The sequence below is a fragment of the Fukomys damarensis genome, unplaced genomic scaffold (genome assembly GCF_012274545.1).
Source record: "Fukomys damarensis isolate Sample0158 unplaced genomic scaffold, DMR_v1.0_HiC HiC_scaffold_16, whole genome shotgun sequence".
Lineage (NCBI taxonomy): Eukaryota > Metazoa > Chordata > Mammalia > Rodentia > Bathyergidae > Fukomys > Fukomys damarensis.
The window spans coordinates 507,955-534,839 of NW_022900928.1; the positions used below are offsets into that span (position 1 = coordinate 507,955).

The 26,885-nt window shown below is 53.8% G+C and overlaps 2 protein-coding genes across 2 annotated transcripts in view; both read left to right on the plus strand.

The window, feature by feature from the left end:
• Positions 1-1,309: 1,309 nt before the first annotated feature.
• On the plus strand, positions 1,310-14,955 carry Eps8l2 (EPS8 like 2). The gene is made up of 21 exons (XM_010640353.2): positions 1,310-2,533; positions 2,625-2,737; positions 2,809-2,864; positions 3,731-3,795; positions 8,769-8,930; positions 9,372-9,521; positions 9,591-9,670; positions 9,793-9,935; positions 10,008-10,078; positions 10,150-10,276; positions 10,357-10,445; positions 10,529-10,603; positions 10,793-10,941; positions 11,025-11,157; positions 11,318-11,427; positions 12,708-12,813; positions 13,265-13,384; positions 13,507-13,579; positions 13,666-13,846; positions 13,967-14,099; positions 14,183-14,955. The coding sequence occupies exons 1-21, from the start codon at positions 2,177-2,179 to the stop codon at positions 14,258-14,260; spliced, it is 2,571 nt and encodes an 856-aa protein (XP_010638655.1). The 5' UTR covers positions 1,310-2,176; the 3' UTR covers positions 14,261-14,955.
• Positions 14,956-26,532: 11,577 nt separating this feature from the next.
• Positions 26,533-26,885, plus strand: part of Taldo1 (transaldolase 1) — an 8,075-nt gene continuing 7,722 nt past the window's right edge. Inside the window, exon 1 of the mRNA XM_010640453.1 lies at positions 26,533-26,565. Coding sequence (XP_010638755.1) covers positions 26,533-26,565 — 33 coding nt within the window. The remainder of the gene's footprint in view (positions 26,566-26,885) is intronic.

Below are 26,885 nucleotides of genomic sequence, written 5' to 3' on the forward strand. Positions count from 1 at the left end.
CCTCCCCGGGCCCTGAGTCCCAGGACCGTCGCGGTGGCCGGGTTCGCCCGTGGGTCCCAGGCAGCGTTGTGTGCTGCGATATTTTTAAGCCGCGGTGGATGAGTCACCCACCCCCTCGGTGATCCCCACCCAGCCCCGGGGCTCAAGGGGGAGTCCCCGCATCAGGGGGAGGACATGGCCAGGGTCTTCTCCATTCCTGTGGAGGCCCAGGGCCTCGACGGGGGCCAGCGCACCTCCTGGGCCCTGTAGGTCGTCAGTAGGCCCTCCCCAGAGTCCAGCCCAGAAGGCAATCCAGGGCCAGGAAACACCCGGCTGGGTCAGGCTCCGGGTCAAAGCTGGGGTGTGGGTTTCAGGGGTGGGGAGGCTGGGCCGCAGCTGAAGGAACCCTGCTAGGCCTCCTCAGAGAATAGGCTGGCCAGGACCTGAGGGTGTCCGACCTGTGGCTATCTAGGTTCCTGATCCCTGGGCCAGGCTGGCCTGGGCTGTTCGTTTGCATGGGGTGACCCCCGTGGCAGGAGAGGAGGGGCCCTGACCCTAATCCTATCCCCTAACCTGGGTACAGCCCTCATTCACTGTGCTGGAAGACAGGGTCCTGCCGGGAGCCCACTCCTCCCTGCCTGGCCCCTCTGCAGCCTCATTCCAAGCCCAGGCTACTCCTGAACCTGCTAGGTCCAGGCCCTGTTGGCACAGTGCTCCCACTTTTCCTGGTCATCTGCCTGCCTTGGTCTCCCCAAGTGCACCACTGCCTCCCTACCCTAAGTGTGCCAGCTTCATCTTTCCTTCCTCCCCTCTCATCTGTACAGGCTGTTCCCCAGACTGTTTCCAGACAAGGTTTCAGCCCAGGGACCCAGGGACTCCACCACTCCAGAGCCCCACCCAACTCCCATGAGGGCAGCCAGGAGCCCCAGTGACCAAGCTGACCCCTCCCCAAGGTCACTCCTTGTGTGTAGACTGGAATTTGAACTTGGAGCCAGTTCCTCCTTCCTTGCTGCCCTGATAGAGCCTCCTCCCCTCCACTGCCCAACACCAGGCACCTAGCAGGCTGGACCCTCCCTTCAGACACTGCGCTTCTGACGCAGTAAAACCGAAGTGTGGCCTGACCCCCAGAGCCCGGGGCTGGGACTGGGCAGCCCCCTCCCCTGGCTCACGGGCTTCCCTGCTACACCCCAGTTGAAGCCCTTGGGGACAGCCCCTTTGTCACCCCTCCCCCTGCCTGGGTGCAAGGTCAGCCTAGACTTCCTTGGGGAGAGCTGCATGTCCCAGCCTGTGCATGCTGTGGGCCTGGAAGACTGGGTCTATGGGAGTTTGTTTTGCCCAGGTGTGTGTACCTGGACCCACGTGCCAAGGCTTTGGTCTGGCCTGTCAGGAATCCCATTAAGCAAACACTCAGACTCACCCACTGAGTTCCTGAGCATTCCAGACATTCTCCATGGATGGGTGGACTCTGGCCAGGCCCACTCTGGCAAGCCAGAGCCCTTAGAGGCTTGTGGAAAGTGTGCACCCCAGCCAGACCAGGGCAGTGGTCAAGGCCGGTAGAGTTCCCAGACCTCCTAGGAGCACCCCCTAACCTGGTCAGACTAGAAAGTCTTGGGTGCTCCAGCCTGCCCCTCCACACCAGCACCTTGCACACCCAAACAATGAGGCAGGAGTGGATGAGCTCAAAGTTGATATGTGTGGACCCAAGTGGAGCTGTGAAGAGCCATGGAAGGACACGGAGCAAGGACGCAGGGCAGCCATGCTCTGGAAGTCCCCAGAGGACACAGACCCACACAGTGTCAGACTGATCCAGGCCAACAGCTCTGCTCACCCCCAGGAAGGACCCAGGGTCCTGCCCAGATCACACTCCTGGTTGTTTCATCAGTTAGGCCTCAGTTTCCCCAAAATGTGACTGGCAAAACATCAGGGCTAGGGGCCTGGGATTTAGCTCAATGGCACCACATCTGCCTGGGAAGCACAAGGTCCTGAGTTCAATTCCTGGTACAAAAAAAAGAGGTCAGGGCTGGACATTTAGCCCAGGAGAGTAGCTATCCTGGCTCTGCCCCGGAGAGGCGGGGGTGTCAACTACCCCTGAGAATCTTAACCCCACACCCTCCTCTGCCCTTGAGTCCCCACCATGCCCTCCCTGCACAGCCCAGACTAGCTTCTGAGTACCCAAGACCCCCGGATACCCTGCCACATGGCCCAGAGGGAGCTAAGCACCAGCCTCATTGCTAGGGCCTGGAGAAGCTTCCGGCAGGGGCTCCAGGTCCACAGGCCTGTGCAGGGGTCTTGGGTAGAGGCCTGGGTGAGGGATGTGGCTTGGGCTCTTTCTGCCCTTTCTGCTCCCTCCGCAGGCTGCAGCCTCACCTTCTCCTGCCCTCCTCCCCTGCTGGTTCCCATCCCTTCAGGGGTCCCAGACCCCTCCCCAGAGCTACCCAGGCAGCCCCTCCGGACATCCACGTGGAAGATGAAAGTCCGGGGCAAGATGTTACTTGTGGCTACCGGCTGGGACACGGGCAGAGCTGTGCCTGAGGACCCCCAGGAATCTGGCCAGGTCACTAGACTCCAGTGCCTGTACCTGAGAGAGAAAGCTAGGCCACCCAGGCCAGGAGGAGGTGCCAGCTCCATCACCTCTGTCTTCTCAGGTGTGGGCCGGACAGGGGGCCAGACACTGGGTTCTGTCTTCTCAGCTGCAGGCCAGCACCAAGGACACAATGAGCCACTCGGGGCCCATGAGCTGCTGCCCGGGTTCTACTAAGTAAGCCCCCCATACCCCCAGTCCCGAGGAAGGGAGTGCTGGGCACTGCCCTCACCTGCCTCTCCCCACAGTGGCAGCCTGGGCCGGTCTGACGGTGTGGCCAAGATGAGTGCCAAGGACCTGTTTGGTGAGTGAGGTTTGAGAATGGCTTAGATGTGGGGGAAGTCGGGGCTGTGCCCAGGCCCTGACCCAGTGCGGCCCCAGCCTGGTCAGCCCTGGGTCCCCGAGGAGACCTCTGGACCTAAGCCACTTGTGGCTTCCGAATTTCATCCCCAAAGCTCTGGACACTGAACACCCCTCCCCCCAGACGTAAGGGGAGAGGCCTTTATGAATAATTCAGGGAGCATCAGTATTGATTCCGTTGCCGTGCTCCTCTGCACCGCGATCGAGGTGGTTCAGGCAGGACCCAGTTGCCAGGTGTCTGCTCCAGGAGGAGGCTGGCCACCCCTGCCACAGCCATGCTCCTCCCAGCCAACCGGCACACCCCTACCCCGGCTCTAGCTCTGCGCCAGCTACGCCCATCGGTTGTGGGGACTTCACTGAACGCTGGCCCAACCTTGCCCCTCCTTGGCCATGCCGCTGCACTAACACCTCGCTGGGGGGGTTCCCCGCCCCGAGTTTGTACCCTTCAATAGAGGCCGAGAGGCCCCAGCTCAGGGCTCTCTGTGGGGAAGTCCTGGCTGAGCTCCCCCTCCTCAGGAAGGTGGAATGGGGTAGGGCATCCTGTATGGGGTGTGGCTGAGACTCCTGTACCCCAGCCCACATTATTCTGGTAACAGGCTGCCAGTCACCACGCTGAGTAGCCCAGGGTGTCCGAGGGCTTCCCGCCAGTCCTGTCCCAGGAGCTCCTGGCTGGCATTGCACACCCTGGGTTCCTTCTTTCTTCCTGCTGGCTGGGAGGGGCCCTAGCCTCCACCCCACCCTCCTTGCGGCCCCTGCACCAGGGGCTTTGGGTCCTGCTGTGGAGTGAAAGGACTGCCTTCTCCCATCCAGAGCAGAGGAAGAAGTATTCCAACTCCAACATCATCATGCACGAGACCTCCCAGTACCATGTCCAGGTGAGACCCCAGTCCAGGGAACAGGGAGGGCCACCGCCAGGGGACACCCTCAGAGTCCCAGGCTCAGGTATAGAGGGGATACAGCTGCTCCAGTCCCACAGAGCTCATGGTGGGCCACAGGAAGCCCACCCCGGGGAGTTGGTGCTGGGGAGACACCCTGGGGACTGGACAACCCTGGCCAGGAAAAGCGGGCGGGAAGGAAGTTGTCATCCTGGTCCCCAAACAGGGAACTGGATTAGGAGGAGATGCTGGAACAAAGGGGCCCTTTATTGAGAGCACTTTAGCTGAGTCCAGACCGGTAACCCGCACCCTGTGGACCAACTGCCAGCTCAGGGGAGCCACCACCTGGACTCATTTTAAGTCTCATTCAGAACCGAGGAAATATGCTCTTTCAATGGCTTTCCTGCACCTGGGAGTGGCAGGGTTGCTGGTTGTGACTAAGCCTGTGGAACCACAGGGTGAGGAATGACAGGAAAGTCTAGCGCGAGGGGTGAAGGGCACCCCTGCTGCACTAGCTCTAACTGCAAGTCTCCTGTCCCTGGCTGGAGTCCACACCCCGCAGCACTCGCTGAGCCTCAGCCCTCTGACTGGACTGAGGGTCCATAGAGCCCGCAGGAATCTGCTCAGATCTGGAGGCCAGCATGTTGGGGCGACCAAGGCTTCCCTACTGCCATCTCGGTACCCTGGGCAGGACACAGAGCTGTGAACAGGGCAGCTTTGGCTCTTCCTTAGTGGAAGCTCTGCCCCTTTCTCAGGAGTGGGACTTTGTCTTCCTTATTGTGCAGCCATTGCAGCCTCCCTGCCTGGCTCCTGAACTTTGGTCCCAGCTGGCCTTGCTTGGCTCAGCTGTTGCAGGGACCTTCCCACTCACCCAGGGGCCAGCAAGAATGGGGGAGTAGGTGGAGTCTCCTGAGGGGAAAGACCCATCTTGACAGTGGGACGGGGTACAAAGAAGCCCATGTTTATTTCTCCTTCTAACTTCTCCTACGGTAAACAGATGGGGGCGGGGTGCCGTTCTGTTACCATGGTGACAGGACACAGCAGCTCTATCACTTCGGCTGACTTCAAAACCCCTCTGTGGTCACAGCCACCCCTCCCCGGTCCCTGGCAACTACTCCGTCTTTCATCATTATAGTTTTGTCTTAAATGAGATCCTGCAGATCATAGCTACCACCGTGCCTTTGTGAATTATTTGAAGGAAAATGCAGAGAACAAGTTGTCAGCTGCACTGGGCTCCATGGTGTGGGCTTCTCTGCCAGCCGGCCAGGCCCAGCATCTCCAGTATGCCATACGGAGTTACTCCTGAGTTCTGGGGGGCTCTTCGCCTCGTCACTAGGAGTGTGAATTAGAAACCTCTTCTCCCAGGCCATGGCTTGTCACCTGGTGGGGCCGTATCTTTTAGTGAACAGAGGAAGTGTCTGACTTTGAGGACATCTAGTCATGCTCATCTTTAAAAAATCTCCTTTATGGTTTTTTCGGTTGGTTGATTTTTGTCTCCTAAGAAATTGTTGCCTGGCCAAGACTGAAGCCTCCTTCCTGTGTCTCCTGTTGGGTGCTTGCTCTGTAGTGGGGGCATTTGCATCTGTCAGCGATGCGCAAGCAGATTCATCTCTGTGCACGCTGTAGGGCAGGCAGCAAGGCCTCTTTTTCCCCCCATAAGAATGTCCAGCTGTATTACACGGGCTTCCCCCGTGAAGGGCTCTGAAGCCTTTGGCAACAACTGATAAACTGGATATGGATGAGTCTATTTCTGAATTTTTTTTTTTTTTTTTGCAGTAGTGGGGATGGAGCTCAGGACATTGTGCTTGGGAAGTAGTCATGGTGCCACTGAGCTAAATCCCCTGCCCTATTCTTGAACTCTTCATTTTACTGACTTGTTATTCTATATACATGCTATTTTGTTGTGTTTTGCTTTATTTGAGACAAGGTCTTGCTTTGTAGCCCAAGCTGGCCTTGAACTCATGGTGATCCTCCACTGCCTCAGCCTCCCGAGTGCTGAAGCAACAGGCGTGTGCCACCACACCAGGCCTTTTGTTTTCTGTTTTATTTTGTTTGTATGTACATGCTTTGACTCGCTATAGCTTTAACCTTAGCTTTAAATCAGGTCATGTGAGTCCTCCAACTTTGATCTTTTTCTCAACTTTTTCTTTCTTGGAGCTTGGGCATAACTCAGTTGTAGAGTGCTTGCCTAGCATATGTGAGGCCCTGAGTTTGAGCCTAAACACACACACACACACACATGCAAAATTCTTTCTTAGACATAGGGTCTTGCTCTGTTGCCCAGGCTCGCCTCAAACTCCTGGACTCAAGCAAGCCTGCCTCAGCCTCCCAAATTGCTGAGACTACAGGTGTGTACCAACAATGGCCAGCTAAGATTTTTTACTAAGTTCTTTAGATTTCGATATAAATTTTAGAATCAATTTGTCCATTTCTGCTCCTTAAAAAAGCTCCTAGATGGCGGGGAATTTAGTTCAGTGGTGCCACTGCCTGCCTTATAAGTACAAGGTCCTGAGTTCGTTCTCTGGTATCAAAAAACAAAACAAGGCCAGGTGTGGTGTCACATGCCTGTAATCCCAGCACTTGGGAGGCTGAGGCAGGAGGATCTCTCTGTGAGTTTGCGACCAGCCTGGGCTACACAGTGAGTTCTAGGTCAGTCTCAACTACATAGTGAGACCCTGTCTCAAAAACCTGAAAAAAATAAAAAAATAAAATAATAATAATTTCTAGAATTGTGATTGGCATTGAGTCAAATCTGTGAAACAGTTTAGGGAGAATTCACATCTAAACAATATTATCTTGGGCCAGTGATTTAGTTCAGTGGTGCTGCTGCCCACCTCACAAGTGCAAGGTCCCAAGTTCGATCCCCAGTACCAAAAAAACCAAAATAACAACAAAAATATTATCTTTCCACTCATGAACATGGAATGTCTTTCCTTTTTTTTTTTTTGTGACAGGAAACAAAGTGAGAACCCTCTGCTTGCCAGGCAGGTGCAATGCCTCTGAGCTACATCCCTGCCCTGTCTTTCCATTTTTAAGGTCTTTTTTTATTATTTATTTAGAGACGGGATCTTGCTATATAATTCAGGCTGGCCTTGCCTCAAATTTGCGGCAGTCCATCTGCCTCAGGCCTCCAAGTGCTGGAATTACAGCAATGTGGTACCATGCCCAGTTTAGGTCTTCTTTAATTTCTCAATAATGTGATTTGTACTGTAGATGTCTTGCATATCTTTTTTTGTTGTTGTTTGTTTTTTGAGACAGGGTCTCATTATGTCATTGAGACTAACCTGGAACTCACTATGTAGCCCAGCCTGGTCTCAGACTCACGGCTATCCTCCTGCCTCAGCCTCCCGAGTGCTGGGATTACAGGCATGTGCCACCACACCCGGCTTGCATATCTTTTGTTAAATTATTCCTTAGATATTTTATTTCTATGTGCTGTCACAAATGGCATTTTTAAAATTTTTCATCTTCAATTATCTGCTGCTGCTATATAGAAAAAATGTATTTTTTGTATGGTGATCAAGTGTCTTAAGATCTTGGAGATTTTAGTAATTTGTTCTAGTGACTTGCTTTTACACTGACTGGATTTTCTACCTTCACAATTACATTGTCAAAAGTAAAAATCATTCTTTGTTCCTTTTATACCTTTTGCTTATTTTCTTGCCTCATTTCCCTGGTTAGCATCACCAGTGCAGTGCTAAGTAAAAGAGACAGAGTAGACACCCCTGCCTTCTTCAATCTTAGAAGGAAGCATTTGATATTTTGTCTACTGTGTGTAGAGATGCTTCTTACTAGAGTGAGGAAGTTCCTTACTATTTTGTTTGCTGAAAGTTTTTACCATGAGGGGTGTTGAATTTTGCCATATACATTTTCGCACTCTATTGGGATTCATTCTATTATGAATGTATTGAGTACTGATTTTTTTTTTTTTTTGGTACTGAGAATCGAACTTGGGTCCTTGTGCTTTCAAGGCAGGCGGTGGAGCCACTGAGCTAAATCCCCAGCTGAGTCATACTGATTTTTAAAATGTTGAACTGATGTTGCATTTCTGGGATACATTTCATTTATTCAAGAAGCATTATCCTTTTTCTGTGTTAAGAACTAGTGTAATATTTTGTTGAAGACTTTTTGCATCAATGTCCATTGAAAATATTCATCTGTATCTTTCTTTTGCCTTACCTTTGGCAGGTTGGGTGCCATGGTTGTGTTTACCTAATATGTCAGAAGGGAAGGGTGTGTGTGTTTTTTTCCTTAAATATTTGCCAGGATTTGCCAGTAGGGCCCTCTGAGTACAAACTTTCTCACGTGGGAGGTGTTTTGCTCCTTAATTCACTTGTGTGCCTGTAAGCTCTGTCTTTACTTTTGGTTTTGAGATTAGTGTTTTCTCTAGTATTTTGCTTAATCATTCTTCTTAGAGGTTTATCAATTTTATTAATCTTAGAATGAATTTTGGCTTTTGGTTTTTCTTTACTGATTTTCTGTTTAACTAGTTTGTAGACTTTTTTTTTTTTCCTTTTAATTTCTTTCCTTCCACTTACTTTGGGCTTTATTTGTGTTTTTCAATCTTTTTTCTCCCTCCAGTGCCGGGCATCAAACCCAGGGCCTCCTACACATTATACAGTTTCTGTACCACTGAGCTGCATCTGTAGCTCTTCTTATTTTGAGACAGGGCCTATTGAAGTAGGGACTTGAGGGCAGGGGCTGCTGCTTCTGGAGTGTAGTGGCAGGGGATGGGGAGCAGCAGGGTCTGGTATAAGGCTGTAAAGCAATCTGAAGGTTTTTTGAGGGTTTTATCACTGCACGACCATGACCCCTCACACAATCTACCAGGGCAGAACAGAGACTCCCCGCCTGAGGGGCACCTTAGGACCCTGCATTGTTGGCCGCGGCCCTCAGTCCACTGGGCTGCCTCCCCTTGGTCCTGGTGGACACAGGAGGGCTGTGCCCAGCTGTGAACACCTGTCCTCCCCCAGCACCTGGCCACATTCATCATGGATAAGAGCGAGGCCATCACATCAGTGGATGATGCCATCCGGAAGCTGGTGCAGCTGAGCTCCAAGGAGAAGGTCTGGGCCCAGGAGATGCTGCTACAGGTCAGCGACCAGTCAGTGCGACTGCTGGACATCGAGACGCAGGTATGGGTGGGTAGAGGCTGGGCTGCTGTCCCCTGGGCCATATGTGTCAGGACCTCTCAGTGGGTCAGGCATTCGCTGCCATTCAGCGTGCGGAAGATAACAGGGCACAGGGCAGGCAGGGAAGATAGAACGGAGCTGAGAGTACCTCAGGGCAGTAGCAAGCACCTGGTCTGTGCCTTGGGCATTTGTGCAACTATGACCAGGCCTGGTAGTGTCCTTGTCTGTACCCCTGGGCCACATCTGGGCCTTATCTGTTTGTCCCTTTTCTGTGCCTGTGGGCAACGTGTGTCTGTGTCCAAGGACCAGACTATGCTGTGCCCACAAGGGGGTCTGTGGCTGTGGCATTGGTCCTTTTCTTGGCCACATCTGTGTCTGCTGTGTGCCAGGGCCACAGTCCAACCCCGTGTCCAGGGCTGCACTGACCCTGCCGCCTGCCCCCAGGAGGAGCTGGAGAACTTCCCACTGTCCACAGTGCAGCACAGTCAGACGGTGCTCAACCAGCTGCGCTACCCCTCGGTGCTGCTTCTGGTGTGCCAGGACTCCGAGCAGAACAAGCCCGACATCCATTTTTTCCACTGTGATGAGGTGGAGGTGAGGCAGCAGACCCTGGGTGGGAGACACAGTGCACGCTGGGCAAGCCTGATGCCCCTGTGTCCCCAGGCTGAGCTGGTGCAGGAAGACATCGAGAGCGCACTGGCCGACTGCCGGCTGGGGAAGAAGATGCGCCCGCAGACCCTGAAGTAGGGCCATGGGCCAAGGGAAGCCAGGGTTCTCCCTAGGGTGGAGTGCAGGGGGCAGGAACAGTGGGGGACAGCCTAGTGGGGGTGGTGGCCAGGCTGAGCCGGCTCCCATTTCCCTTCAGGGGACACCAGGAGAAGATCCGGCAGCGGCAGTCCATCCTGCCCCCTCTCCAGGGCCCAGCCCGCATCCCGTTCCAGCGCCAGGTGGGGGACTCCCCTCCTGCCAAGAATCGGGTGGGTCCCCCGCTGCCACTCCAAGACCCAGGTAGGCCAGGGGCTGTCGGGGTGGCTCTCAGGGTCTGGGGAACCTCGTCACAGCTGCTCTGTCCCCAACCAGGCTTCCGTCGCCGCGAATCACAGGATGAGGAGCCGCGGGCCGTGCTGGCCCAGAGGATAGAGAAGGAGACGGTGGGTATCCACCCCTGGGGGGCTCCCTGTCTGCACCCCGCCTGCATGGCTGAACCCCCCTCTGACCCCAGCAAATCCTCAACTGTGCTTTGGACGACATCGAGTGGTTCGTGGCCCGACTGCAGAAGGCGGCAGAGGCTTTCAAGCAGCTGAACCAGCGGAAGAAGGGCAAGAAGAAGGGCAAGAAGGGGCCGGCAGGTGCTGCGCTGTGGGGCAGGCGGGGGCACCGCGCCCGGCGGGAGGGGAGGCCCAGGCTCACGCCCCCGCGTCCCCCGCAGAGGGCGTCCTCACGCTGCGGGCGAGGCCCCCCTCCGAGGCCGAGTTCGTGGACTGCTTCCAGAAAACCAAGCTGGCCATCAACCTGCTCGTGAGTGCGACCTCATCCTGCGCGGCGGGGAGGGAAGGGAAGAGGGACCCCGCCTGTCCCCGCTCACCCGCCGCTCCCGCCAGGCGAAGCTGCAGAAGCACATCCAGAACCCCAGTGCGGCGGAGCTGGGGCACTTCCTCTTCGGACCCCTGGACCTGGTGCCTGGGGCGGGACCCTTGTGGGCGGGGCCGAGGCGGGTGGACGCGTCTGGGCAGCCCCCTGGGTAGCCACTTCCGCCTTGTTGCCCGCCGCCCAGGGCCCACCTGCGGAGCTGCTTGTGGGTTCGGTGTGTGGGCGGCTGGGTTCGACACGGTGGGTGCGCCGATCTGACCCGCGCTGTGCCCCAGATTGTCCACCCCTGCGGAGGCCCGGACCTCGCACGCTCGGTCACCAGCCCCTTGCTCTCCCGCGATGCCGTGGGCTTCCTGCGCGGCCACCTGGTCCCCAAAGAGATGTCGCTGTGGGAGTCACTGGGGGAGACCTGGACGCGGCCCCGGTGCGGAGGTGGCGGCAGGGCGGGGTGAGGGGCCCCGGTGGGCCAGCTCCGGAGGTCGCGTCTGACCCAGGACTATCCTTCAGATCCGAGTGGCCGCGGGAGCCGCAGGTGCCCCCCTACATGCCCCAGTTTCACAGCGGTTGGGAGCCACCCTTGGAAGTGCTGCAGGAGGCGCCCTGGGAGGTGGAGGGGCCCGCATCGGCACCGGAGGGCCAGGTCAGAGCCGCCAGATCCGCTCCTCCCACCCTGGCCTGGGCATCTGGTCCATGTGCTAGGTGTGGGCCTTTGCCAGGCCCTGTCCTGGGACCCCACCTGTCATTGCCTTCCTCCCGGGCCCCCTCCCCACATCAACCCCAGGCTACCACTTTCCCCACAGCCAACCCCAGGGCGCAGACTGTCTGCACGGAGCTCCCCAAAGAACATCCTGGGTGAGCCCACAGCCCCAGGTGATGCCCTGCCACCAGCCAGCTCCCCCCTCACTCACAGGTGAGCCCCTTTAGGGCACATGGGCATATGCTGCCATCAAGGTGGCAAATACCTCATCTGGCTGGCCAAAAATGCTGCTTTTGCCAGGCATGGTTGCACATGTTTGTAATCCCAGCACTCGGAAGGCTGAGGCAGGAGGATCTCAGTGAGCTCGAGGCCAGTCTGGGCTGCATAGTGAGTTCAAGGCCAACATGAACTACAGATCGAAACACTGTCTCAAAAACAAAACAAAACAAAACAACCTTTTGGAGATTAGAATCTGGTTTCATTTTATTTTTATAACTATTAAAAGTAAAAAAAATTTAATCATACATGAATTTACTGCCCTCAAACACTGGCTCTCTTTTAAAGCTCATGTTTATGTGATAATCAAGATTAGAGACTGTACCCTTGACTTTGGTGGCTTCACCAAGCACCACTGTCTCTCTGTGGGGCTATAGAGACTGATTTTATTTTTAGGGGTGGGATACTGGGGAACAAACGAGGGCTTTTGGCTTGAGCTACATCCCCAGCACCCCTCCCCTTTGTTGAAATGTGTTCTCAATAAATTTGCTAAATTGGACAAACTAGGATTGAATTGTCCATCCTCCTCCTCAGCCTTCCAGATGTGAGAGTGATTTAGGCCCAGTCTCCAGTACAGCCATCAGGGGAGTCCAGGGGTCTGGGCTAGCACAGCTCCCTCCTTACACTGCCCACCCCGGGTGGAGTGGTGGCCCCTTCGCCTCTCCCTCCTCTGCGTTCTTGCTGCTGGCCCCTGGTCTCTCTGGAAGCCTGTCACCTTCCTGCCCCCAGGGTCTGGTTTCAGGAGGGAAAGGTCAGAGACCTGCATCGCACACAAGCCTGCACCTCCCCTTGTGCCTGCAGGGCCCACACACACATATTTCCAGTGACCATACGTCCCGAAGCCCCTCCGCTCCACAGTGCCCTGTCTAGAGCCCCCTGGGTGGTCAGATGAGCTGGCCTCCCTCACAGGGCTGGGCTCAAGTCCCTGAAGCTCCAGGCAGTGCTCTCTGCACCTGCACAATCTCCTGGCTCCAACTCCCCTGCAGCTGTGGGCTGGGCCACTCAGGCCCTGTCCCGCCCCTCCGCTGCCCCACCTCCCGCTGACAGTGCAGCCTCTATCCTCTGTACCACACCGCACCATCGCACTGCCCGGGCAGCAGAACGCACCGCCGGGCAGCAGAACACAGGCAGTCGGCGCCTGGGGAGCTGCTGCCCCGCCCTGGAGGAGACCCCAGCCCAGCCTAGGCCTCAGCCCTACTGGTACTTGGTACTCACAGGGGCTATCAGCCAACCCCAGCCATGGCCAAGTATGTGAAGGTCCTCTACGACTTCACAGCTCGCAACGCCAATGAGCTCTCAGTGCAGAAGGATGAGGTCTTAGAGGTGAGGGGCCCTCTGCCTGGGGAGCTGGGGGTCTGGGGCCAGGTGTGGGACGCAGGGTGGTGCATGTGCCCAGGGTCCCCAGCACCAGGTTCGGCGAGGTCCACGGGCTGGGCCTCCTGACTCGGGCATGGCAGGCTGAGGGGATCTCTGTGTGGGGACCCCCTGGCATGTAGGACCCCCATGCCACCCCACAGGCTTTGTGGCAAGGGTGCCTCCAATGCAGCCCAGGTGGGGCTTGTCACACCGCACCGAGAGCTTGCATTTGTGCCAAACCTGAATCCAGGCCACCCACCGAGGGACAGAAAATGGAGCGGGGTGGGGGTGGGTATACTGCTACAGCCCGGCCACGAGGCCCCTCCCTTCAAGGCCCGCTCCTGGTGGGCCGGGTGCTGGCCGAGGGGAGACCCCCGGAGGGGTGGCCTGATGGGTGCGGGGGCGTCGGGGCCCCCAGGTACTGGAGGACGGGCGGCAGTGGTGGAAACTGCGTAACCGAAGCGGCCAGGCTGGCTACGTGCCCTGCAACATCCTGGCAGAAGCCCGGCCGGAGGAAGTCAGCGCCCCCTTGGAGCAGGTGGGTGCCCTGGGTATCATGCCCCATTCCCATCCGGAGATTTGAACCAAGGAGGAAGGAAGGGCAGGTCCTGGGGAGCCGACAGCCTCCACCTCACCCCTTTCCTGTTTCCTCCCTCGCAGGCCGGTCAGAGATTCTGGGGTCCCGCCAGCCCAACCCACAAGCTGCCCCCAACCTTCGCGGGGGACAAGGATGGTGAGCTGCAGATGCAGTGGGGCGGGGCCGAATGCTGTGGGCGGAGCTCGAGTGAGGGGCTGGTCTGAGTGCTCGCCCACCCGCAGAGCTGATCCACCACATGGACGAGGTGAACGACGAGCTGGTGAAGAAGATCAGCCACATCAAGGCGCAGCAGTCGCGGCCCTTCCGCGTGGAGCGCAGCCAGCCCGTGCGTCTGCCGCTCACCTTCGAGTCGGGGCCGGGCGAGGTCCGCGCCTGGCTGGAAGCCAAAGCCTTCAGCAGCCGGTGAGCCGCACAGGGCGGAGGGGGTGACAGGAGGCCCAGGTGTGCGCAGGTGGGCTCAGGTGAGCGAGTGCGGGCGCCAGGCTGCCGTGCCAATCATCCTGCTCTCCTGCTCCCCCACAGCATCGTGGAAAACCTGGGCATACTGACCGGACCCCAGCTCTTCTCGCTCAACAAGGACGAGCTGAAGAGGGTGTGCGGGGAGGAGGGCATCCGCGTGTACAGCCAGCTCACAGTGCAGAAGGCTGTCTTGGAGGTGAGCGCCCCGTGCCCCTCTCTCTGCTCCCCCCACCCGGGGCTGACACGCAGCCCAGCTGAGACCCTATCCATTCTCCTTAGACGCAGCAGAGCGGGTCAGAGCTGGAGGAAGTCATGAACAAGTTTCATTCCAAGAGCCAGAGGAGGGTGGACAGCTAGACCTGGCTGCATGGTCACCTGGCTTCGCAGAGGGCTGTAGCCTGTGCTGGGCCCACCCCACACGTGGGGTGTTATCTTTATAGGTGGATTATTTTATACCAAGGACTTGGGGGCCAAGTGGGGGTCACCTGTGTCCAGGCCAGGCCTGGCCAGGCTCCTCTGCCAACCCCAGCCCACAATGCCCATATCAAGGACCAGAGCCAGCCAAACCTGTGCCCACCCCTGGGCCCTCAGCCACCTGTCCCAGGCCACAGAACTCGTAGGGGATGGGTCTCTTCCTTTGGCCTTCTGTACCTGGAATGCTCCTGGCCGCTGTGATGCCGACTTCCAGGCTGCTGACTTCTCCATCTACCTGTCCATCTGACTCCACAACCCAAGAAGGGTTGGAGCTCAGAGCAGGCTGGGCTGTGACCTGGGCTCCAGATTTCTCCCCCACCCCACCCCAGGTATTGCTTGGACAGGGGCTCCAGGACAGGACCCTGTCAAGGTCTGAGGGTAGACTGGACACGAGGACTGACTGCAGACGCCCACCCCACGAAGCCCAGGAAGGAGCTTCCCCTGACCCTGACCATGTCCCAGGCCAGTGGAGCCTGGCCACTGTGCTGGTGGCTGTGCCTTGGGGCCATGGACTGAGTGTCACACTCAGAGAAAGGCAACGAGCATCAGTGGCCATGTCATTAAAACAGGTGTCTCCTTGCAGCAGAGTGTCTGTCTCCTAGGGGTGGGGTCCAGGGCTCCCCAGGGCTGCATCACTTCTGAAAACTCAGGCCAAGAGCTAGGGGTTTAGCTCAGTGGTTCTGCTGTCTGCCTCGCAAGCGCAAGGACCTGAGTTTGATCCCCGGTACAAAACAAAAACAAAAACAAAAACAAAAAAACTTCAGGCAGATGGCAGGGGTTGGAAAAGCTGAGGACCCTGGGGGATATTTCGGGAGGTGACAGGCTGCAGGGACCTAGGAGATTGACCCCCTGCACACCTGTCCACACCCCTTGCTGTGATCCTCCTAGGCCAGCATCAGAGGGCCCAATCCTATCACCCAGGATAGCTCTGTGGGGCACCTACCAGGTCTTGGGGGCCTAGGAGGAACGTGGGGCCTGAGGACCCAGAAGACAGTGAGGGGCATCCCTGGCTGCTCCCTGCACACACTCTGAGGGGCACCCAACCACGAGGAGGCCCTCGGCGCCCTCTGCTGGCCATTCTGGGTGTTGCCCAGGTGGCCACCAGAGGGCACCCCAGCCCCCGTGTAAGTGTGGAGGGCTGGCTTGTGTGTCCCCAGAGCTGACTAGTGACCCAGCCCTGGTGTAAAGGTAGGTGCCTGGTGAGCCGTGATGACTGCAGGGTGCAGGTTAGGTTTGGTGGGGCCAGATGTGGAGGTCATATCTATGTGCCCTGGCTGGTCCGCCACCAGACCAGCAAGGCCTTGGAAGCCCCCTCCTCACATTCTGACCAGCAGGGTCCAGTCATGGGGTCTTGTGAGTACCTTGTGTCCTCCAAACCATGACCTGGATGTGTTGGCCACTGCCCCCTCAGGCCTAAAGAACAGTTTATCTTACTGTCTGGACAGCAACTTTGGCCCGGCCCAGTGGAAAAAGAGGAAGATGGGCTGAGAACAGTTTTCCTCAGGGCAGCGATGGCCTGGGCACCACCCTGGTCCCCCCCAGCCCCAGCCACCTGGTCCCCCCCAGGGTAGTCTGGGGTTCCAGATGCTACTTCCAGGCTTGGGAATCCAGAACCTGCACCTGCTTTCTCAGCCACCCCAAGCCCCAGGCTGCCACCTTCTCTGTCCCCACATGGCCTCCTGGATAGCTGGGGAGGCCCCAGACCTATGAACCCAAGGGGCTCCCCCTCCCCAGGCACAGATCTCTGAGCTCCTACAAGTTGCTCCTGTTGTTCCAAAGGGATCTGTCACCTCCCGACCCTCTCAGGAACTGGACAGGGACACAGACCCCTCTGCCCACGGGTGGGTACAAGGTCACCAAACATCAAGGCCACCCACCCAAGGTGTGAGGAACCATTCCACTGTTTATTCTCAGAGTATCACTACCCAGGGCTTGAAGACTAGAGGGTGACAAATTGTCAGCATGCACTGAGTGTGTCCTTGGCTTCTGGGTGGTCACAGCAGAGGCTGGAGAGAAAGGCCTGGACCAAGAGCAAGGTATGGAGGGGCCAGGTCTACTGGCTGGAGTTCAGGCCAGTGTCCCTAGTTCCAACAGTGCCTGCCCCAGCGGGACCCAGATTGCAGAAGGTCTGACCATGGGGACCAGAGAAGAGGCTACAGCTCTGAATCCCAGACCTCAGGGAGGGTGGCCCAGAGCTCTGTGCCCCAGCTGTACCACTGACAAACTCCATGAAGGCCCTTCTATCTGGAGATAGGCAAGTCCTTGTGGCCACCCACAGCAGGCCTCGGCCACCCTGCTAGGACACCCTGGATGCAAAGGGCTCCTCTTGCCATTCTGAAAGGTCTTTTCTTGCTTTTTAGAAACTTCATAACAGAGTAGTGGCCTCCCCAAGAAAAAAAAGTAGCAAGATGGGGTGATATCCCTGGCCCAGTGCAGACAGCTGCTAGCTGGGGATGTGGAAGTGGGTGGCGGCAGCCATGCAATCAGTGGGGAGACTCAGGACACAGGCGGTGCTGAGATAGTGTTCTATACATGAAGAAGCAGAATCCCCACTGCCCCCCAAAAGTGAATGAGCCCCAGAAGTACTGGGGTACTGGGATAATGACTTCCCCAAAAGCCCAGGGAGAAGGTGGAGAGTACCTGAGAGACAGGGAAGGACGCTGGTGCCAGCCATGGAACAGCATGGGTTAAGGCTGACTCGGTGGCCCAGGACTTGCTCTCCTGGGGTGTGTGGACCGCTGGGGTGCCAACCAGTGAGGACAGCCTGGCCTCAGTTAATATGGGAGTCAGCAGTGGAGCACCCAGCTCCATTGTCAGCACCTGTGCTAAGTGTTAACACCCAAGTGGGCTCAGTACCTTGCCCCCTGGAGGATCTCACCAGGGCCTGGGGCAGCAGGGTAAGCTCTGGGGTCCAGCTGGCTTCAGGTGGGTGTCTGGATTGGGCAAATTGGAGACATAATGGCTCAGGGCCAATAGACAGGAGCAGGGTTTGACATCAGTGTGGGCTCAGGTCCTGAGCAACCATTTTCAGGAAGTTTCCAAATAAACAAGGCCCCTGCAACCTCCTGTCTGCTGTGAGCTTCCTGCTCTGTTGTGGGCAGGGCAGGACTTACTCTGACAAAGGTTGTACTACAGTTGTTTATTTATTTATTTTTTGCTACCAGGGATTGAACTCAGGACCTTGTGCTTGTGAGGCTGGCATTGGCACCACTGAACTAAATCTCCAGCCCTGCAGTTGTTTTAAAAGGAATGGATCCCAGCAGGCCAGGCCATTTGCCTATAATCCCAGTACTCAGGAAGACTGAAGCAGGAGGATCAAAAATTCAAGTCCTAGGGCCAGGGATTTGGCTCAATGGCAGCGCATTTGCCTCCGAAGTGCAAGATCCTGAGTTCAATCTCCAGTTCCAGGAAAAAAAATATAAATAGAGTTCTGCCAAGGCAATTTAGCAAGACCCTGTCTCAAAATAAATCAATGCGGGCTGGGGATGTAGCTCAGTGGTAGAGCACCTGTGAGTTGGATCCCAGGTCCACACACACAAAAGAATGAACATGCACCGTCTTGGTCCATTTTCTGTTGCTATGATGTGCGCTGGGCCCTTCCATAGTCATAGCCCTGCTCCTGGTCACTGGCTCTGCCCACTGAGCTGTAGCCAGCCCTTCAGACTCCCATCCTAGCTCATCAGTGCCTCAGGAAGCCGCTCCATGCTGAAGAATCGCTCAAGGGCCCAGCATTTCTGTGTGGCTCCATCTATCCACATTTACTGTGTCAAAAAATAAAACAATTCGAGAGCACGCATGTGCTGTGGTCTGAACACATCCCTAAAGTCCTTGTGTTGTGAGCTCAGCACCACCCTGGGACAGCAAAGTTAGGGCCACCTCAGGCTGTCCGGGCGGCATGCACCTTTCCTCTTCTCCCAACACCAGGGTTCTCTAAGGTATACAGACAGGTTCACTGAGCCAGGACAGGGCTGGCAAGACGGGACTGGGTCCTGGGCCAGGTTCTTCAGTCACCAGTACCGGCAGCTACAGCTGGGCATGGCCACCAGACCAGAGCTGAGGTATTGTGTCCACCGGGGAGAGGACAACATGGTGACCTACAATGGCCATGACAGGAGCTCAGGGTAGGGGTCCCTGTGGCCTCCAGGCAGGGTCTTTGGCCAGGATGGGCCTTAAACCATGGTTTCAAGGTAAAGTTGTTGTTGGGCTGTTAAGGATTAACTGATTTCTCTTCCCCTCCTGCATTTGTCATTAAATTCAGGAAATGTCTTTGTTTTGGGTTTTTGTTGTTGTTTGTTGTTTTGGTACTGGAGATCAAACTCAGGACTTGGCGTTTGCAAGGCAGGAGTGGTGCCGCTGAGCTACACCCCAGCCCGGGACATATCAGTTCTGAGCATGGTGCTGTACACTGTGACCTCAGCACTTGAAAGGCTGAGGCAGGAGAATCATTGCAGCTCGAGGCTAGCCTGGGCAACATAGTGAGCTCAAGCCAGCCTGAACTATGTACAGTCTGTCTCAAAAAAAAAAAAAATAGTAAAATAATAAAATAAAACAAAAATCCCCCCAACGTCTCCTGTGTTTGGAAGGTAATTGGTTTATTGGTGCTGTACTCAGCACTGGGTTCGTCCACTGATGAGTCCATAGTCAAGTGTGCTATTAGAAGTGGCACTTGGTTGTTGGTCACTGGGTAGGACCTGAAAGGTGTGTTCTTGTCCCTGCTCCCCTTTCTTTCTGCTTCCTGGTAGCCATGGAGTGAGCAGCTTCCCTCCACCAGGCCCTTCCACCACTGAGCCAGCTGGCCATGGACTGACCCCTCTGAACCCATGAGCCAAAGCGACCCTCCTCCTCAGGTCCTGGTGTTGGGTATTATGTCTCCCCTGTCTTGGCTCTGCTGGCTGCTACCATCTTTTCCAGCCCAGCTCCCAAGGGCCTCACCAGAGCTGTTTGCTGGGTGAAAGGGTAGCCTTGGTGTCAACTCCCATGGCTATTGGCTGTCCCACCCCCCCATCATGTTTGGCCGCACCAGATTGGGTTCACTTAGCTGTTGTCCTGTTTTATGTCCTCTGTGCCTCCTGTGTGTGGCCACCAGGCCTTGCAGTGATCATGGTCCAGTGGTACAAGTGTTCCAGACCCTCCCTGTGCATGCCTGGCTCCTGGATACTGCCCCAGGAAGCCCCTGCCTGCTGATTTCCACCTGGGAGAGGGCTCCTACCTGGGCCCCTGCAAAAGAGTGGTCTGTGCACCCCACCTGCATGCATGGAACAGGGTCAGGGCTTAAGGTGCCCAGGGAGAGGCTGTCCCCTCATCCCACCTGTCAGAATCCAGCTACACGTGGTCCTCCTGCCCTGCCCAGCTCCATGCAGAGCAACTTGCCCAGCCTGCACGAGGCCCTGTGCTTCTTCCCAGCCCCCCCAAAACTCAACAGAATGGCAAAAGCAACAGAAATACAGGTCATAGGAAGCCACTGTTTGGGACAAGTTTGGGACAGGCCCCAAGAGACCAATAAAGCACCAAATCGGTGACCTGGCTAAAGTTCCATGTCACCAAGCTAAAGCTGTTTGTTATCCAACTTTCCTGGAATCAGGAGGGGAGAAGTCCAGGCGCATTACATGCAGGCCAGCTCCAAGTTCAGTGAGAGCCCTGTTTCTGCTCTTAACTGTTCTTTTTTTTTTGGTACTGGGGACTGAACTCGGGTTCTTGTGCTTGCAAGGCAGGCCACCGAACCGCTGAGCTAAATCCCCGGCCCCTGCTCTTAACTAGTCTTCTTAACGATTCTTCTCTGTCCACAAAGCCCATCATTCTGCTCAGCCTACCTGCCTATGCATCCTGGCCCAGTGAAAGAAATGTCCTCAGGTGTAGGAAGTGGGGAAGGGGACTTTATCAGAATGTCTACCATGGGTCCTGGCCTGCGAGTCACCACAGCACAAGGTGAGTTCAAGAACAGACAGAAACAAGATTTAGAGTGGGGAAGCTGAGTCTTAGGTCCCCAGGCACATTCAGCATTTATTGAGTACAGTTGTGAGAAGGAATAGGCAGATGGGAACTCTGAAGGCATCTAGTGAATCACTGCCAAACACAGGGCATGATGGCGCCAGACAGCGCTGTCAGGGAGTCTGCACTGCTTATCTTGCTAGGACAGAAGAAACAAGTACTGGGACCAGGCACAATGAACGAGCCACCCACAAGGTCAGGGAGAAGCCATAGTTGAGGGGAAAGGATTTTAATTGGGGTCACGCTGACCTCAGCTGCATGTAATTTAGCAGGGCCCTGCCACTTCACAGACCTGGACTCAGGCCTCGGTGACAGCCATTAGCAAAGAAGCAATAATGGCCCGACTCTGCCAGCTGACATGCCCGTTTGAGTCACTCAGGGCTTCGGTCTGACTCCTGATATAAAACAGTATAGCCAAATTAAGGAAGGGAAGAAGCACGTGCCACTCATAGCCCGCTAGTAATGGGCAGGGACGTCTCCTACACTCAGGTTCTGGTATTGATTATTTAGTTAGTTAGTTAGTTAGCTAGTTATGTTTCTTTTCTTTTTCTTTCTTTCTTTTCTTTTTTTGGTACTGGGGATCGAAGTCAGGACTTTGCGCTTTCAAAGCAGGCAGCAGAACCACTGAGACAAATCCTTGGCCCTGTATTGATTTTTTATTTTTAAAAATTTTTTTAATTTTTTTTTTTGAGACAGGGTCTCATATGTAGTTGAGACTGACCTGGAACTCAGGCTAGGTAAATTTAGGGCTAATAAGTTTTGTTGGCATGACTTTTCCTAAGTGACTAACACGTTTACATTTGAAGTTTAAGGTAATGCGGGTTGTAGAAGTGAGGGTCAAGGGATAGGATTGTAGCTTAGTGGTGCTGCTGCCATCCTTGCAAGCACAAGGTCTGAGTTAAAAAACAAAACAAAACACTGCTGTTTGCCCTTCCAGACTGGGGATGCCAAGATAAAGGTGACGAGAGTGGCTTCCAGTGACCCTCGGTGGCCAGCTTCACAGGTCCACTTCCAGATGTCCGGGGGCAACACCTAGAAGTCTCCATCCTTTGTCTTTTTTCTTTTCTCACTACTGGGGCTTGAACCCAGGATCTTCACACTGAGCTACATCCCCAGCCTTTTTTATTTTTAAAATTTTTAGACAGGGTTGTACTAAATTACTAAATTGCCAGGCTGAACTCAAATTTGAGATCCTCTTGCCTCAGCCTCACTGAGTGCTGGGATTATAGATGTGACCACTGCAGCTGGCTCCACCTGCTGCTTTAAACCTCAAGTCCCAGGGCTAGGAATCTGGACTGCTGCGGTCATTTTACTTCCCACACCACTACACCAGGACTCACAACAGTGGTGAGGAGTCCTGGGCACTCCTGAGCTTCTGCTGGCTTTGTCAGCACCTGTGGTCAGAGCTGAGGTAAAAATGAGGGATTCACCCACAATTCTACAGAGATAATACCCCTGCTATGGGGACATGGAGACATGGCTGGCAGGGGTGGCTATGCCCACCTTAGGTGCCCTTCAGGAAGTCTGAGGTCCTCTTGTCTGGCTCAAACCAGTTGAGCTGGGAATGTGATGCAGGCTTTGTAATCCCAGCACTCTGGGAGGCTGAGGCAAGAAAACTGCAAATTCAAACCCAGCCTGGATAAATTAGTGACTCTGTGAGGCACAATCTCAAAATATAAAAGAGCTGGGTGTGTTGGGGCATGGCTGCAATTTCAGCACTTGGGAGGCAGAGGAAGGAGGATCACTTCTAGGAGGCCAGCCTGGGCTATCTAGTGAGATCCTGTCTCAAAACACCAAAAATAAACAACAGCAATTAAAAAAACCCTCAAAACAAACAAAAACCCCACCAAAAAAACCATGCCTGTAATCCCTGCACTTGAGAGGCTGAGGTGGGAGGATATTGCTGAGTTTAGGCCAGTCTGGACTACATGGTGAGACCTTGTCTCAAACAAGACAGAACAAAACAAAATTTATCAAAATATTGCAGATAGGTATGTTAATTAGATATCTCTTAGGCAGTTAGGGCCAGCCTTTGAGGAGACAACAAGGGAAAAAGAGACACATTCTTTGAAGGCCAGCATTGTAAAAGGAGAGAAACTCCCACACTCATGCGCTTCCCCTCAGGATGAATGGCAGTGATTGATATTCTAAATAGCTATCAATCATCTGGGTGGGGGACCAAGATCTTCCCCACCCCCTCCATGAAAGATCCCTGACTGGAAATCCTTGTACGGTTTCTACCTGACTTGCTTCCCCATTGGATCCCCATCTAATCAATATCACCTAAGCAATTGTACTTGTAATCTTATTGGTTGATCATAGTTTTGCCCACTTTGCGATTTCTCATTGGATCAATATTACCTCAGTGAGTATACTTGCAATCTTACTAGTTTACTATAGTTTTGTTCTACCTTGAACCTGCCTCACCTCATGTCTTTGTCCCATAAAACACCTTTGAGAAGCAGGGTCTACTGGCACCCCATTTTCTGGTGCCCCTTTTGTCTCTCTTAGGTAGAGGCTTTCTCTCAATAAAATTTTCCTACCCTTAACCTCCATTGTTCCTAGAATTCAGTCTTCAATTTTAGAGAGCACAAACTCGCATTTTGGATATCTAGCAGATTGAGGCTATATTTCTCTTGTTTGAAGTATTTTTGCTAATTTGGATTACTTGCCCTATATAATTTCTGGATTACTTGGGGCCTATATCAACTTCATGCTGTGGGACTGCATAATTTTATAATCTTAAGTAAGTTCCTAGTCTCAACTGTGATTAATGTAAATTAACAGGTGAAGGTTTAGTAGTTCTGGGTGAATAGATAAGATGGTTTCGCTCCTTGTCTGCCGGAAGGAATGTTTTGAAAACCTTGGGACATTCTGTAGGCATCTGTTATAGACCCTCACCCTGCCTATCCACTTATAAAAACAGCCTAAGCCCCTGAGCTGTTGCCTCTCGGAGCTACTTGGCTCCAGGAGTGCCATCAGGCGGGACTAATACAGGTCTGTTTTCCAACTAGTCCGGCATTCCTTCCTGGGTGATTCTCGCTGCTCGTCAAACTCCTGGAGCAATCGCTGGGCTATACGCCCCGGCATCTTGGAGGCCCTTTCGGCTGTTCAAGCTCCTCGGAGTGGAAGTAAGGTCCTAGGTTTTATAATGCCTGCCTGTGTATCCTTTTTTGGGAGGTACCGGGGCTCGAACTCAGGACCTTTGTTTGCGAGGCAGGCAGCGGCACCACTGAGCTACGTCGTGGCCCTGCTGCACATTGTTTACAGAGCCTCAATGTCTGTTTTTGATGCTGTACACCTTGTTTACAAAGTACTATTATTTTTGTTTGTCGCGAGCAGCAAGGTCAGGATCCTGCCAGCAGGTCCCAAACCCAAGGGAAGAACAACAGGGGAGAAAACAGTCTCACGGACTTGGTTCCAGGCTCATGCTCTCTTCGTAGCAAGGCCCCGTTTATTTTTCAGGGTGGAGAATATATAGGCTAAAACCGAAACCAAAAGTGTGAATAGGGCGTAGCTGACTGCAAAGGTCACAATGCTCTACAAAACAAGTATTATGGGTTACATTTGCTAGGCAATAGGTCAGACCACCAGTTGAACTAGCCCGTTGTTATGGGTGACGGCACGTCCACACTGCTCTGGTGAATCACAGGTCAGTATGGCTGTGCTCATGTCAAGGCTCACCATATTTGTTGATGGAACTCTATGGTACAGTACTGTAGTTTAATGTTATATGTTACAGTAGTGCATGTAAGAGGCACATTAAAATCAATGTCATCAAGCCAGTTTCCTTTGAGTATTTATTTGTTCTGAATATTGTGATGTACACACTACGTACAATTCTTCATTTAGGGACCAATTCATTAAATGACCTAGCTGCAGGAACAGAACTTGGTTATCAAAGGAGTAAAGTCTGTACACTCTACAGCCTGAGACCACCTGTGCAAGAGAGGACACGAGACATGGTGCTCAGTGGCCACTGTCCACTTTGTATTCCATTTACTCAGGCTGAGGTCAGTCCAGGCTGTCCTATGGAAAACCGACTCACTTCTGAGAAGCCCAGTGCAGGACTTCAGTGCCTGTTCTGCCCATGTATCCACATTTTATAATTAACAGGTCAGCCTACTTCCCCAGCCAGCTTTGCCACACCCTAGTCTCCTGCTTCACCCGGGACATTTTTTTTTTTTTTTGTACTGGGGAACAAACTCAGGAACTTCTGCTTCAGAGGCAGGCAGTAGAACCACTGAGCCAAATGCCCTGCTTTTAATTCTTTAGGGATGATTCCAAGAAGAGGTATAGCTGGGTCAAATGGAACCTCAGGGTTTAGTGTTTTGAAGAATCTCCACAGTGTGTTCCACAGGGGTTGCACCAGTCTGCACTCCCACCAACAGTGGAGCAGAGCTCCTTTCTCGCCACAGCCCCTCCAGCATTTATCAGTTGATTTCTTGATAGCAGCTATTCTTTCTGGAGTGAGATGGAATCTTAGCATTGTTTTATTTTGCATTTCATGAATGACCAGTGATGTTGAACATTTTTTTCATGTAGGAGATTGAACTAGGGACCTTGTGCTGGTGAGGCTGGTGGCAGCACCAGTCCCTGGCTCTTATTTGCCATTTCTAATTATTCATCTGAGAAATGTCTTTTTATTTCAGATGCCCATTTTTGCGCTGGGTCTTTAAATTTGGGGGGGGTGTCTGATTTTTTGAGTTCTTTATATATTCTATTTTTTCTTTATATATTCTATATAATAGTCCTTTATTTGAATAGCTGGTAAAAATTTTCCCACTCTGAGAAGAAAAACAAACAAACAAACTTGCATAGCTTTTTCAGAGTGAAGAGACAACTCACAAAGACTTTTTAATAAGATAAGGTTCAATGCTGGGGATTTAGCTCAGTGGTTCTGCCATCTGCCTTGCAAGCACAAGGTCCTGAGTCGATCCCCTCTACAAAAAAACAAAACAAAACAAAAAATTCCAGAAGAGATTCCAGTTGTTGATTCTTTGTAGTATTTCCTGTGCAGTCTGGGTTTTGTTCATGGATTCTTTGCCTACTCCTATGTCCTCAAGTGTTCTACATATTCTCTCTTCCAGCAGATTTAGTGTTTCTATTTTAATATTTAGATTTCTTATCTATTTTGATTTTAGGTTAGTTCATGGTGAAAGATATGGGTCTAGTTTCAATCTTCAGCAGGTGGAAAGCCAGTTTTTTCAGCACCATTTATTAAAGAGGCTATCCTTCCTGCAGTGTAGATGTTTGGCTCCTTTGTCAAAGATAAGGTGATTGAATGTTTGGAATTGTTTCTACATCTTCTAGTCTGTTCCATAAATTCTCAAGTCTGTTCTTTTCCTTTTCTTTTTTTTTTTTTTTTTTTTGGTGGAACAGGGAATCAAACTCGTGACTTTGTACTTGCCAGGTAGACGTGGCACCACGGAGCTATATCCCCAGTGCTCAAGTCTGTTCTTTTGCCAGTACCATACTGTTTTTATAACCATAGCTTTGTAGTGTAATTAAAGCAGGGATCATGATATCCCCTGATTTGCCTTTGTTGCCCAGAATTGTCTTTGCTATTCTAGGTGACAGGGTATTTTTGACCATACCAATATTTTAGGGGAAATACTCTGTTCAAAGCCTATGGGGGGGGTCAAAGCCACAGTACAAATTATGCTGGAGTCAGGCCAGGGCCAAGAACTTTTGGATTTGTGTATACCTCAGGGTCTTGGAGGACAGGGTGACTTTCATCTGCTGGTGTTGGATATTTTGACATAGTCGGCCTTGCTCTGTCTGGTTTCTCAACACCTGTCCTTGCTGGGCCCCCTCCTCCACCCCACATACCCTCGGGCTCAGTATCTTGCCTGCTGTGTGAACACTTCATCCAGCGGGCATCTTTCTCTGTCGCCTTTTTGTTCTTGTTTTGAGACAGGTCTCACGCTGTAGCTCACGCTGGCCTTGAACTAACTATGTAGCCCAGGCCAGCCTTGAACTCCTACCGATTCTCCTGACTCAGCCCCCTCAGTGCTGGGATGACAGGTGTGCCACCACGGTCAGCATCAGACACAATGGTGGACGCTAAGCAGGTGTTTCTGAGCTGTTGTTTTTCCTTTTTACTCGGGTAAAATGTGCACAGGCCGATATGTGTATGTTAGTGACCTAAAGCCCAGAGAGACAGCATGCGGAACTTGGTGGCCTGGAGGGGCCAGGAGGTGACCTGACACGTTTCCTGGGGTGCTGCGGCATTCAGAACCACACTGCGTGTGTCATTGAGCACGGCTGTCAGTCAGACTGGATAAGACTCGGAGAGGTGGCTGGGTAACAGGGGCGCCGCATTTATCCGTGATACTCAGGCGGAGCGTGCTGTGGCAGGCGGCTCTGGCTGCGCTCCAGGAGTTGCTCTGCCCTCCGGCCTCCAGGGGCGGGGTTTCGTCTCCAGGGGCGTGTCTGACTCCAGGCAGGAGGCCTCCGGGGCGGGGTTTCGCCTCCCGACGCTCCGATTGGCTCGGCCGCGCGTGGCATTTTGGGCCCC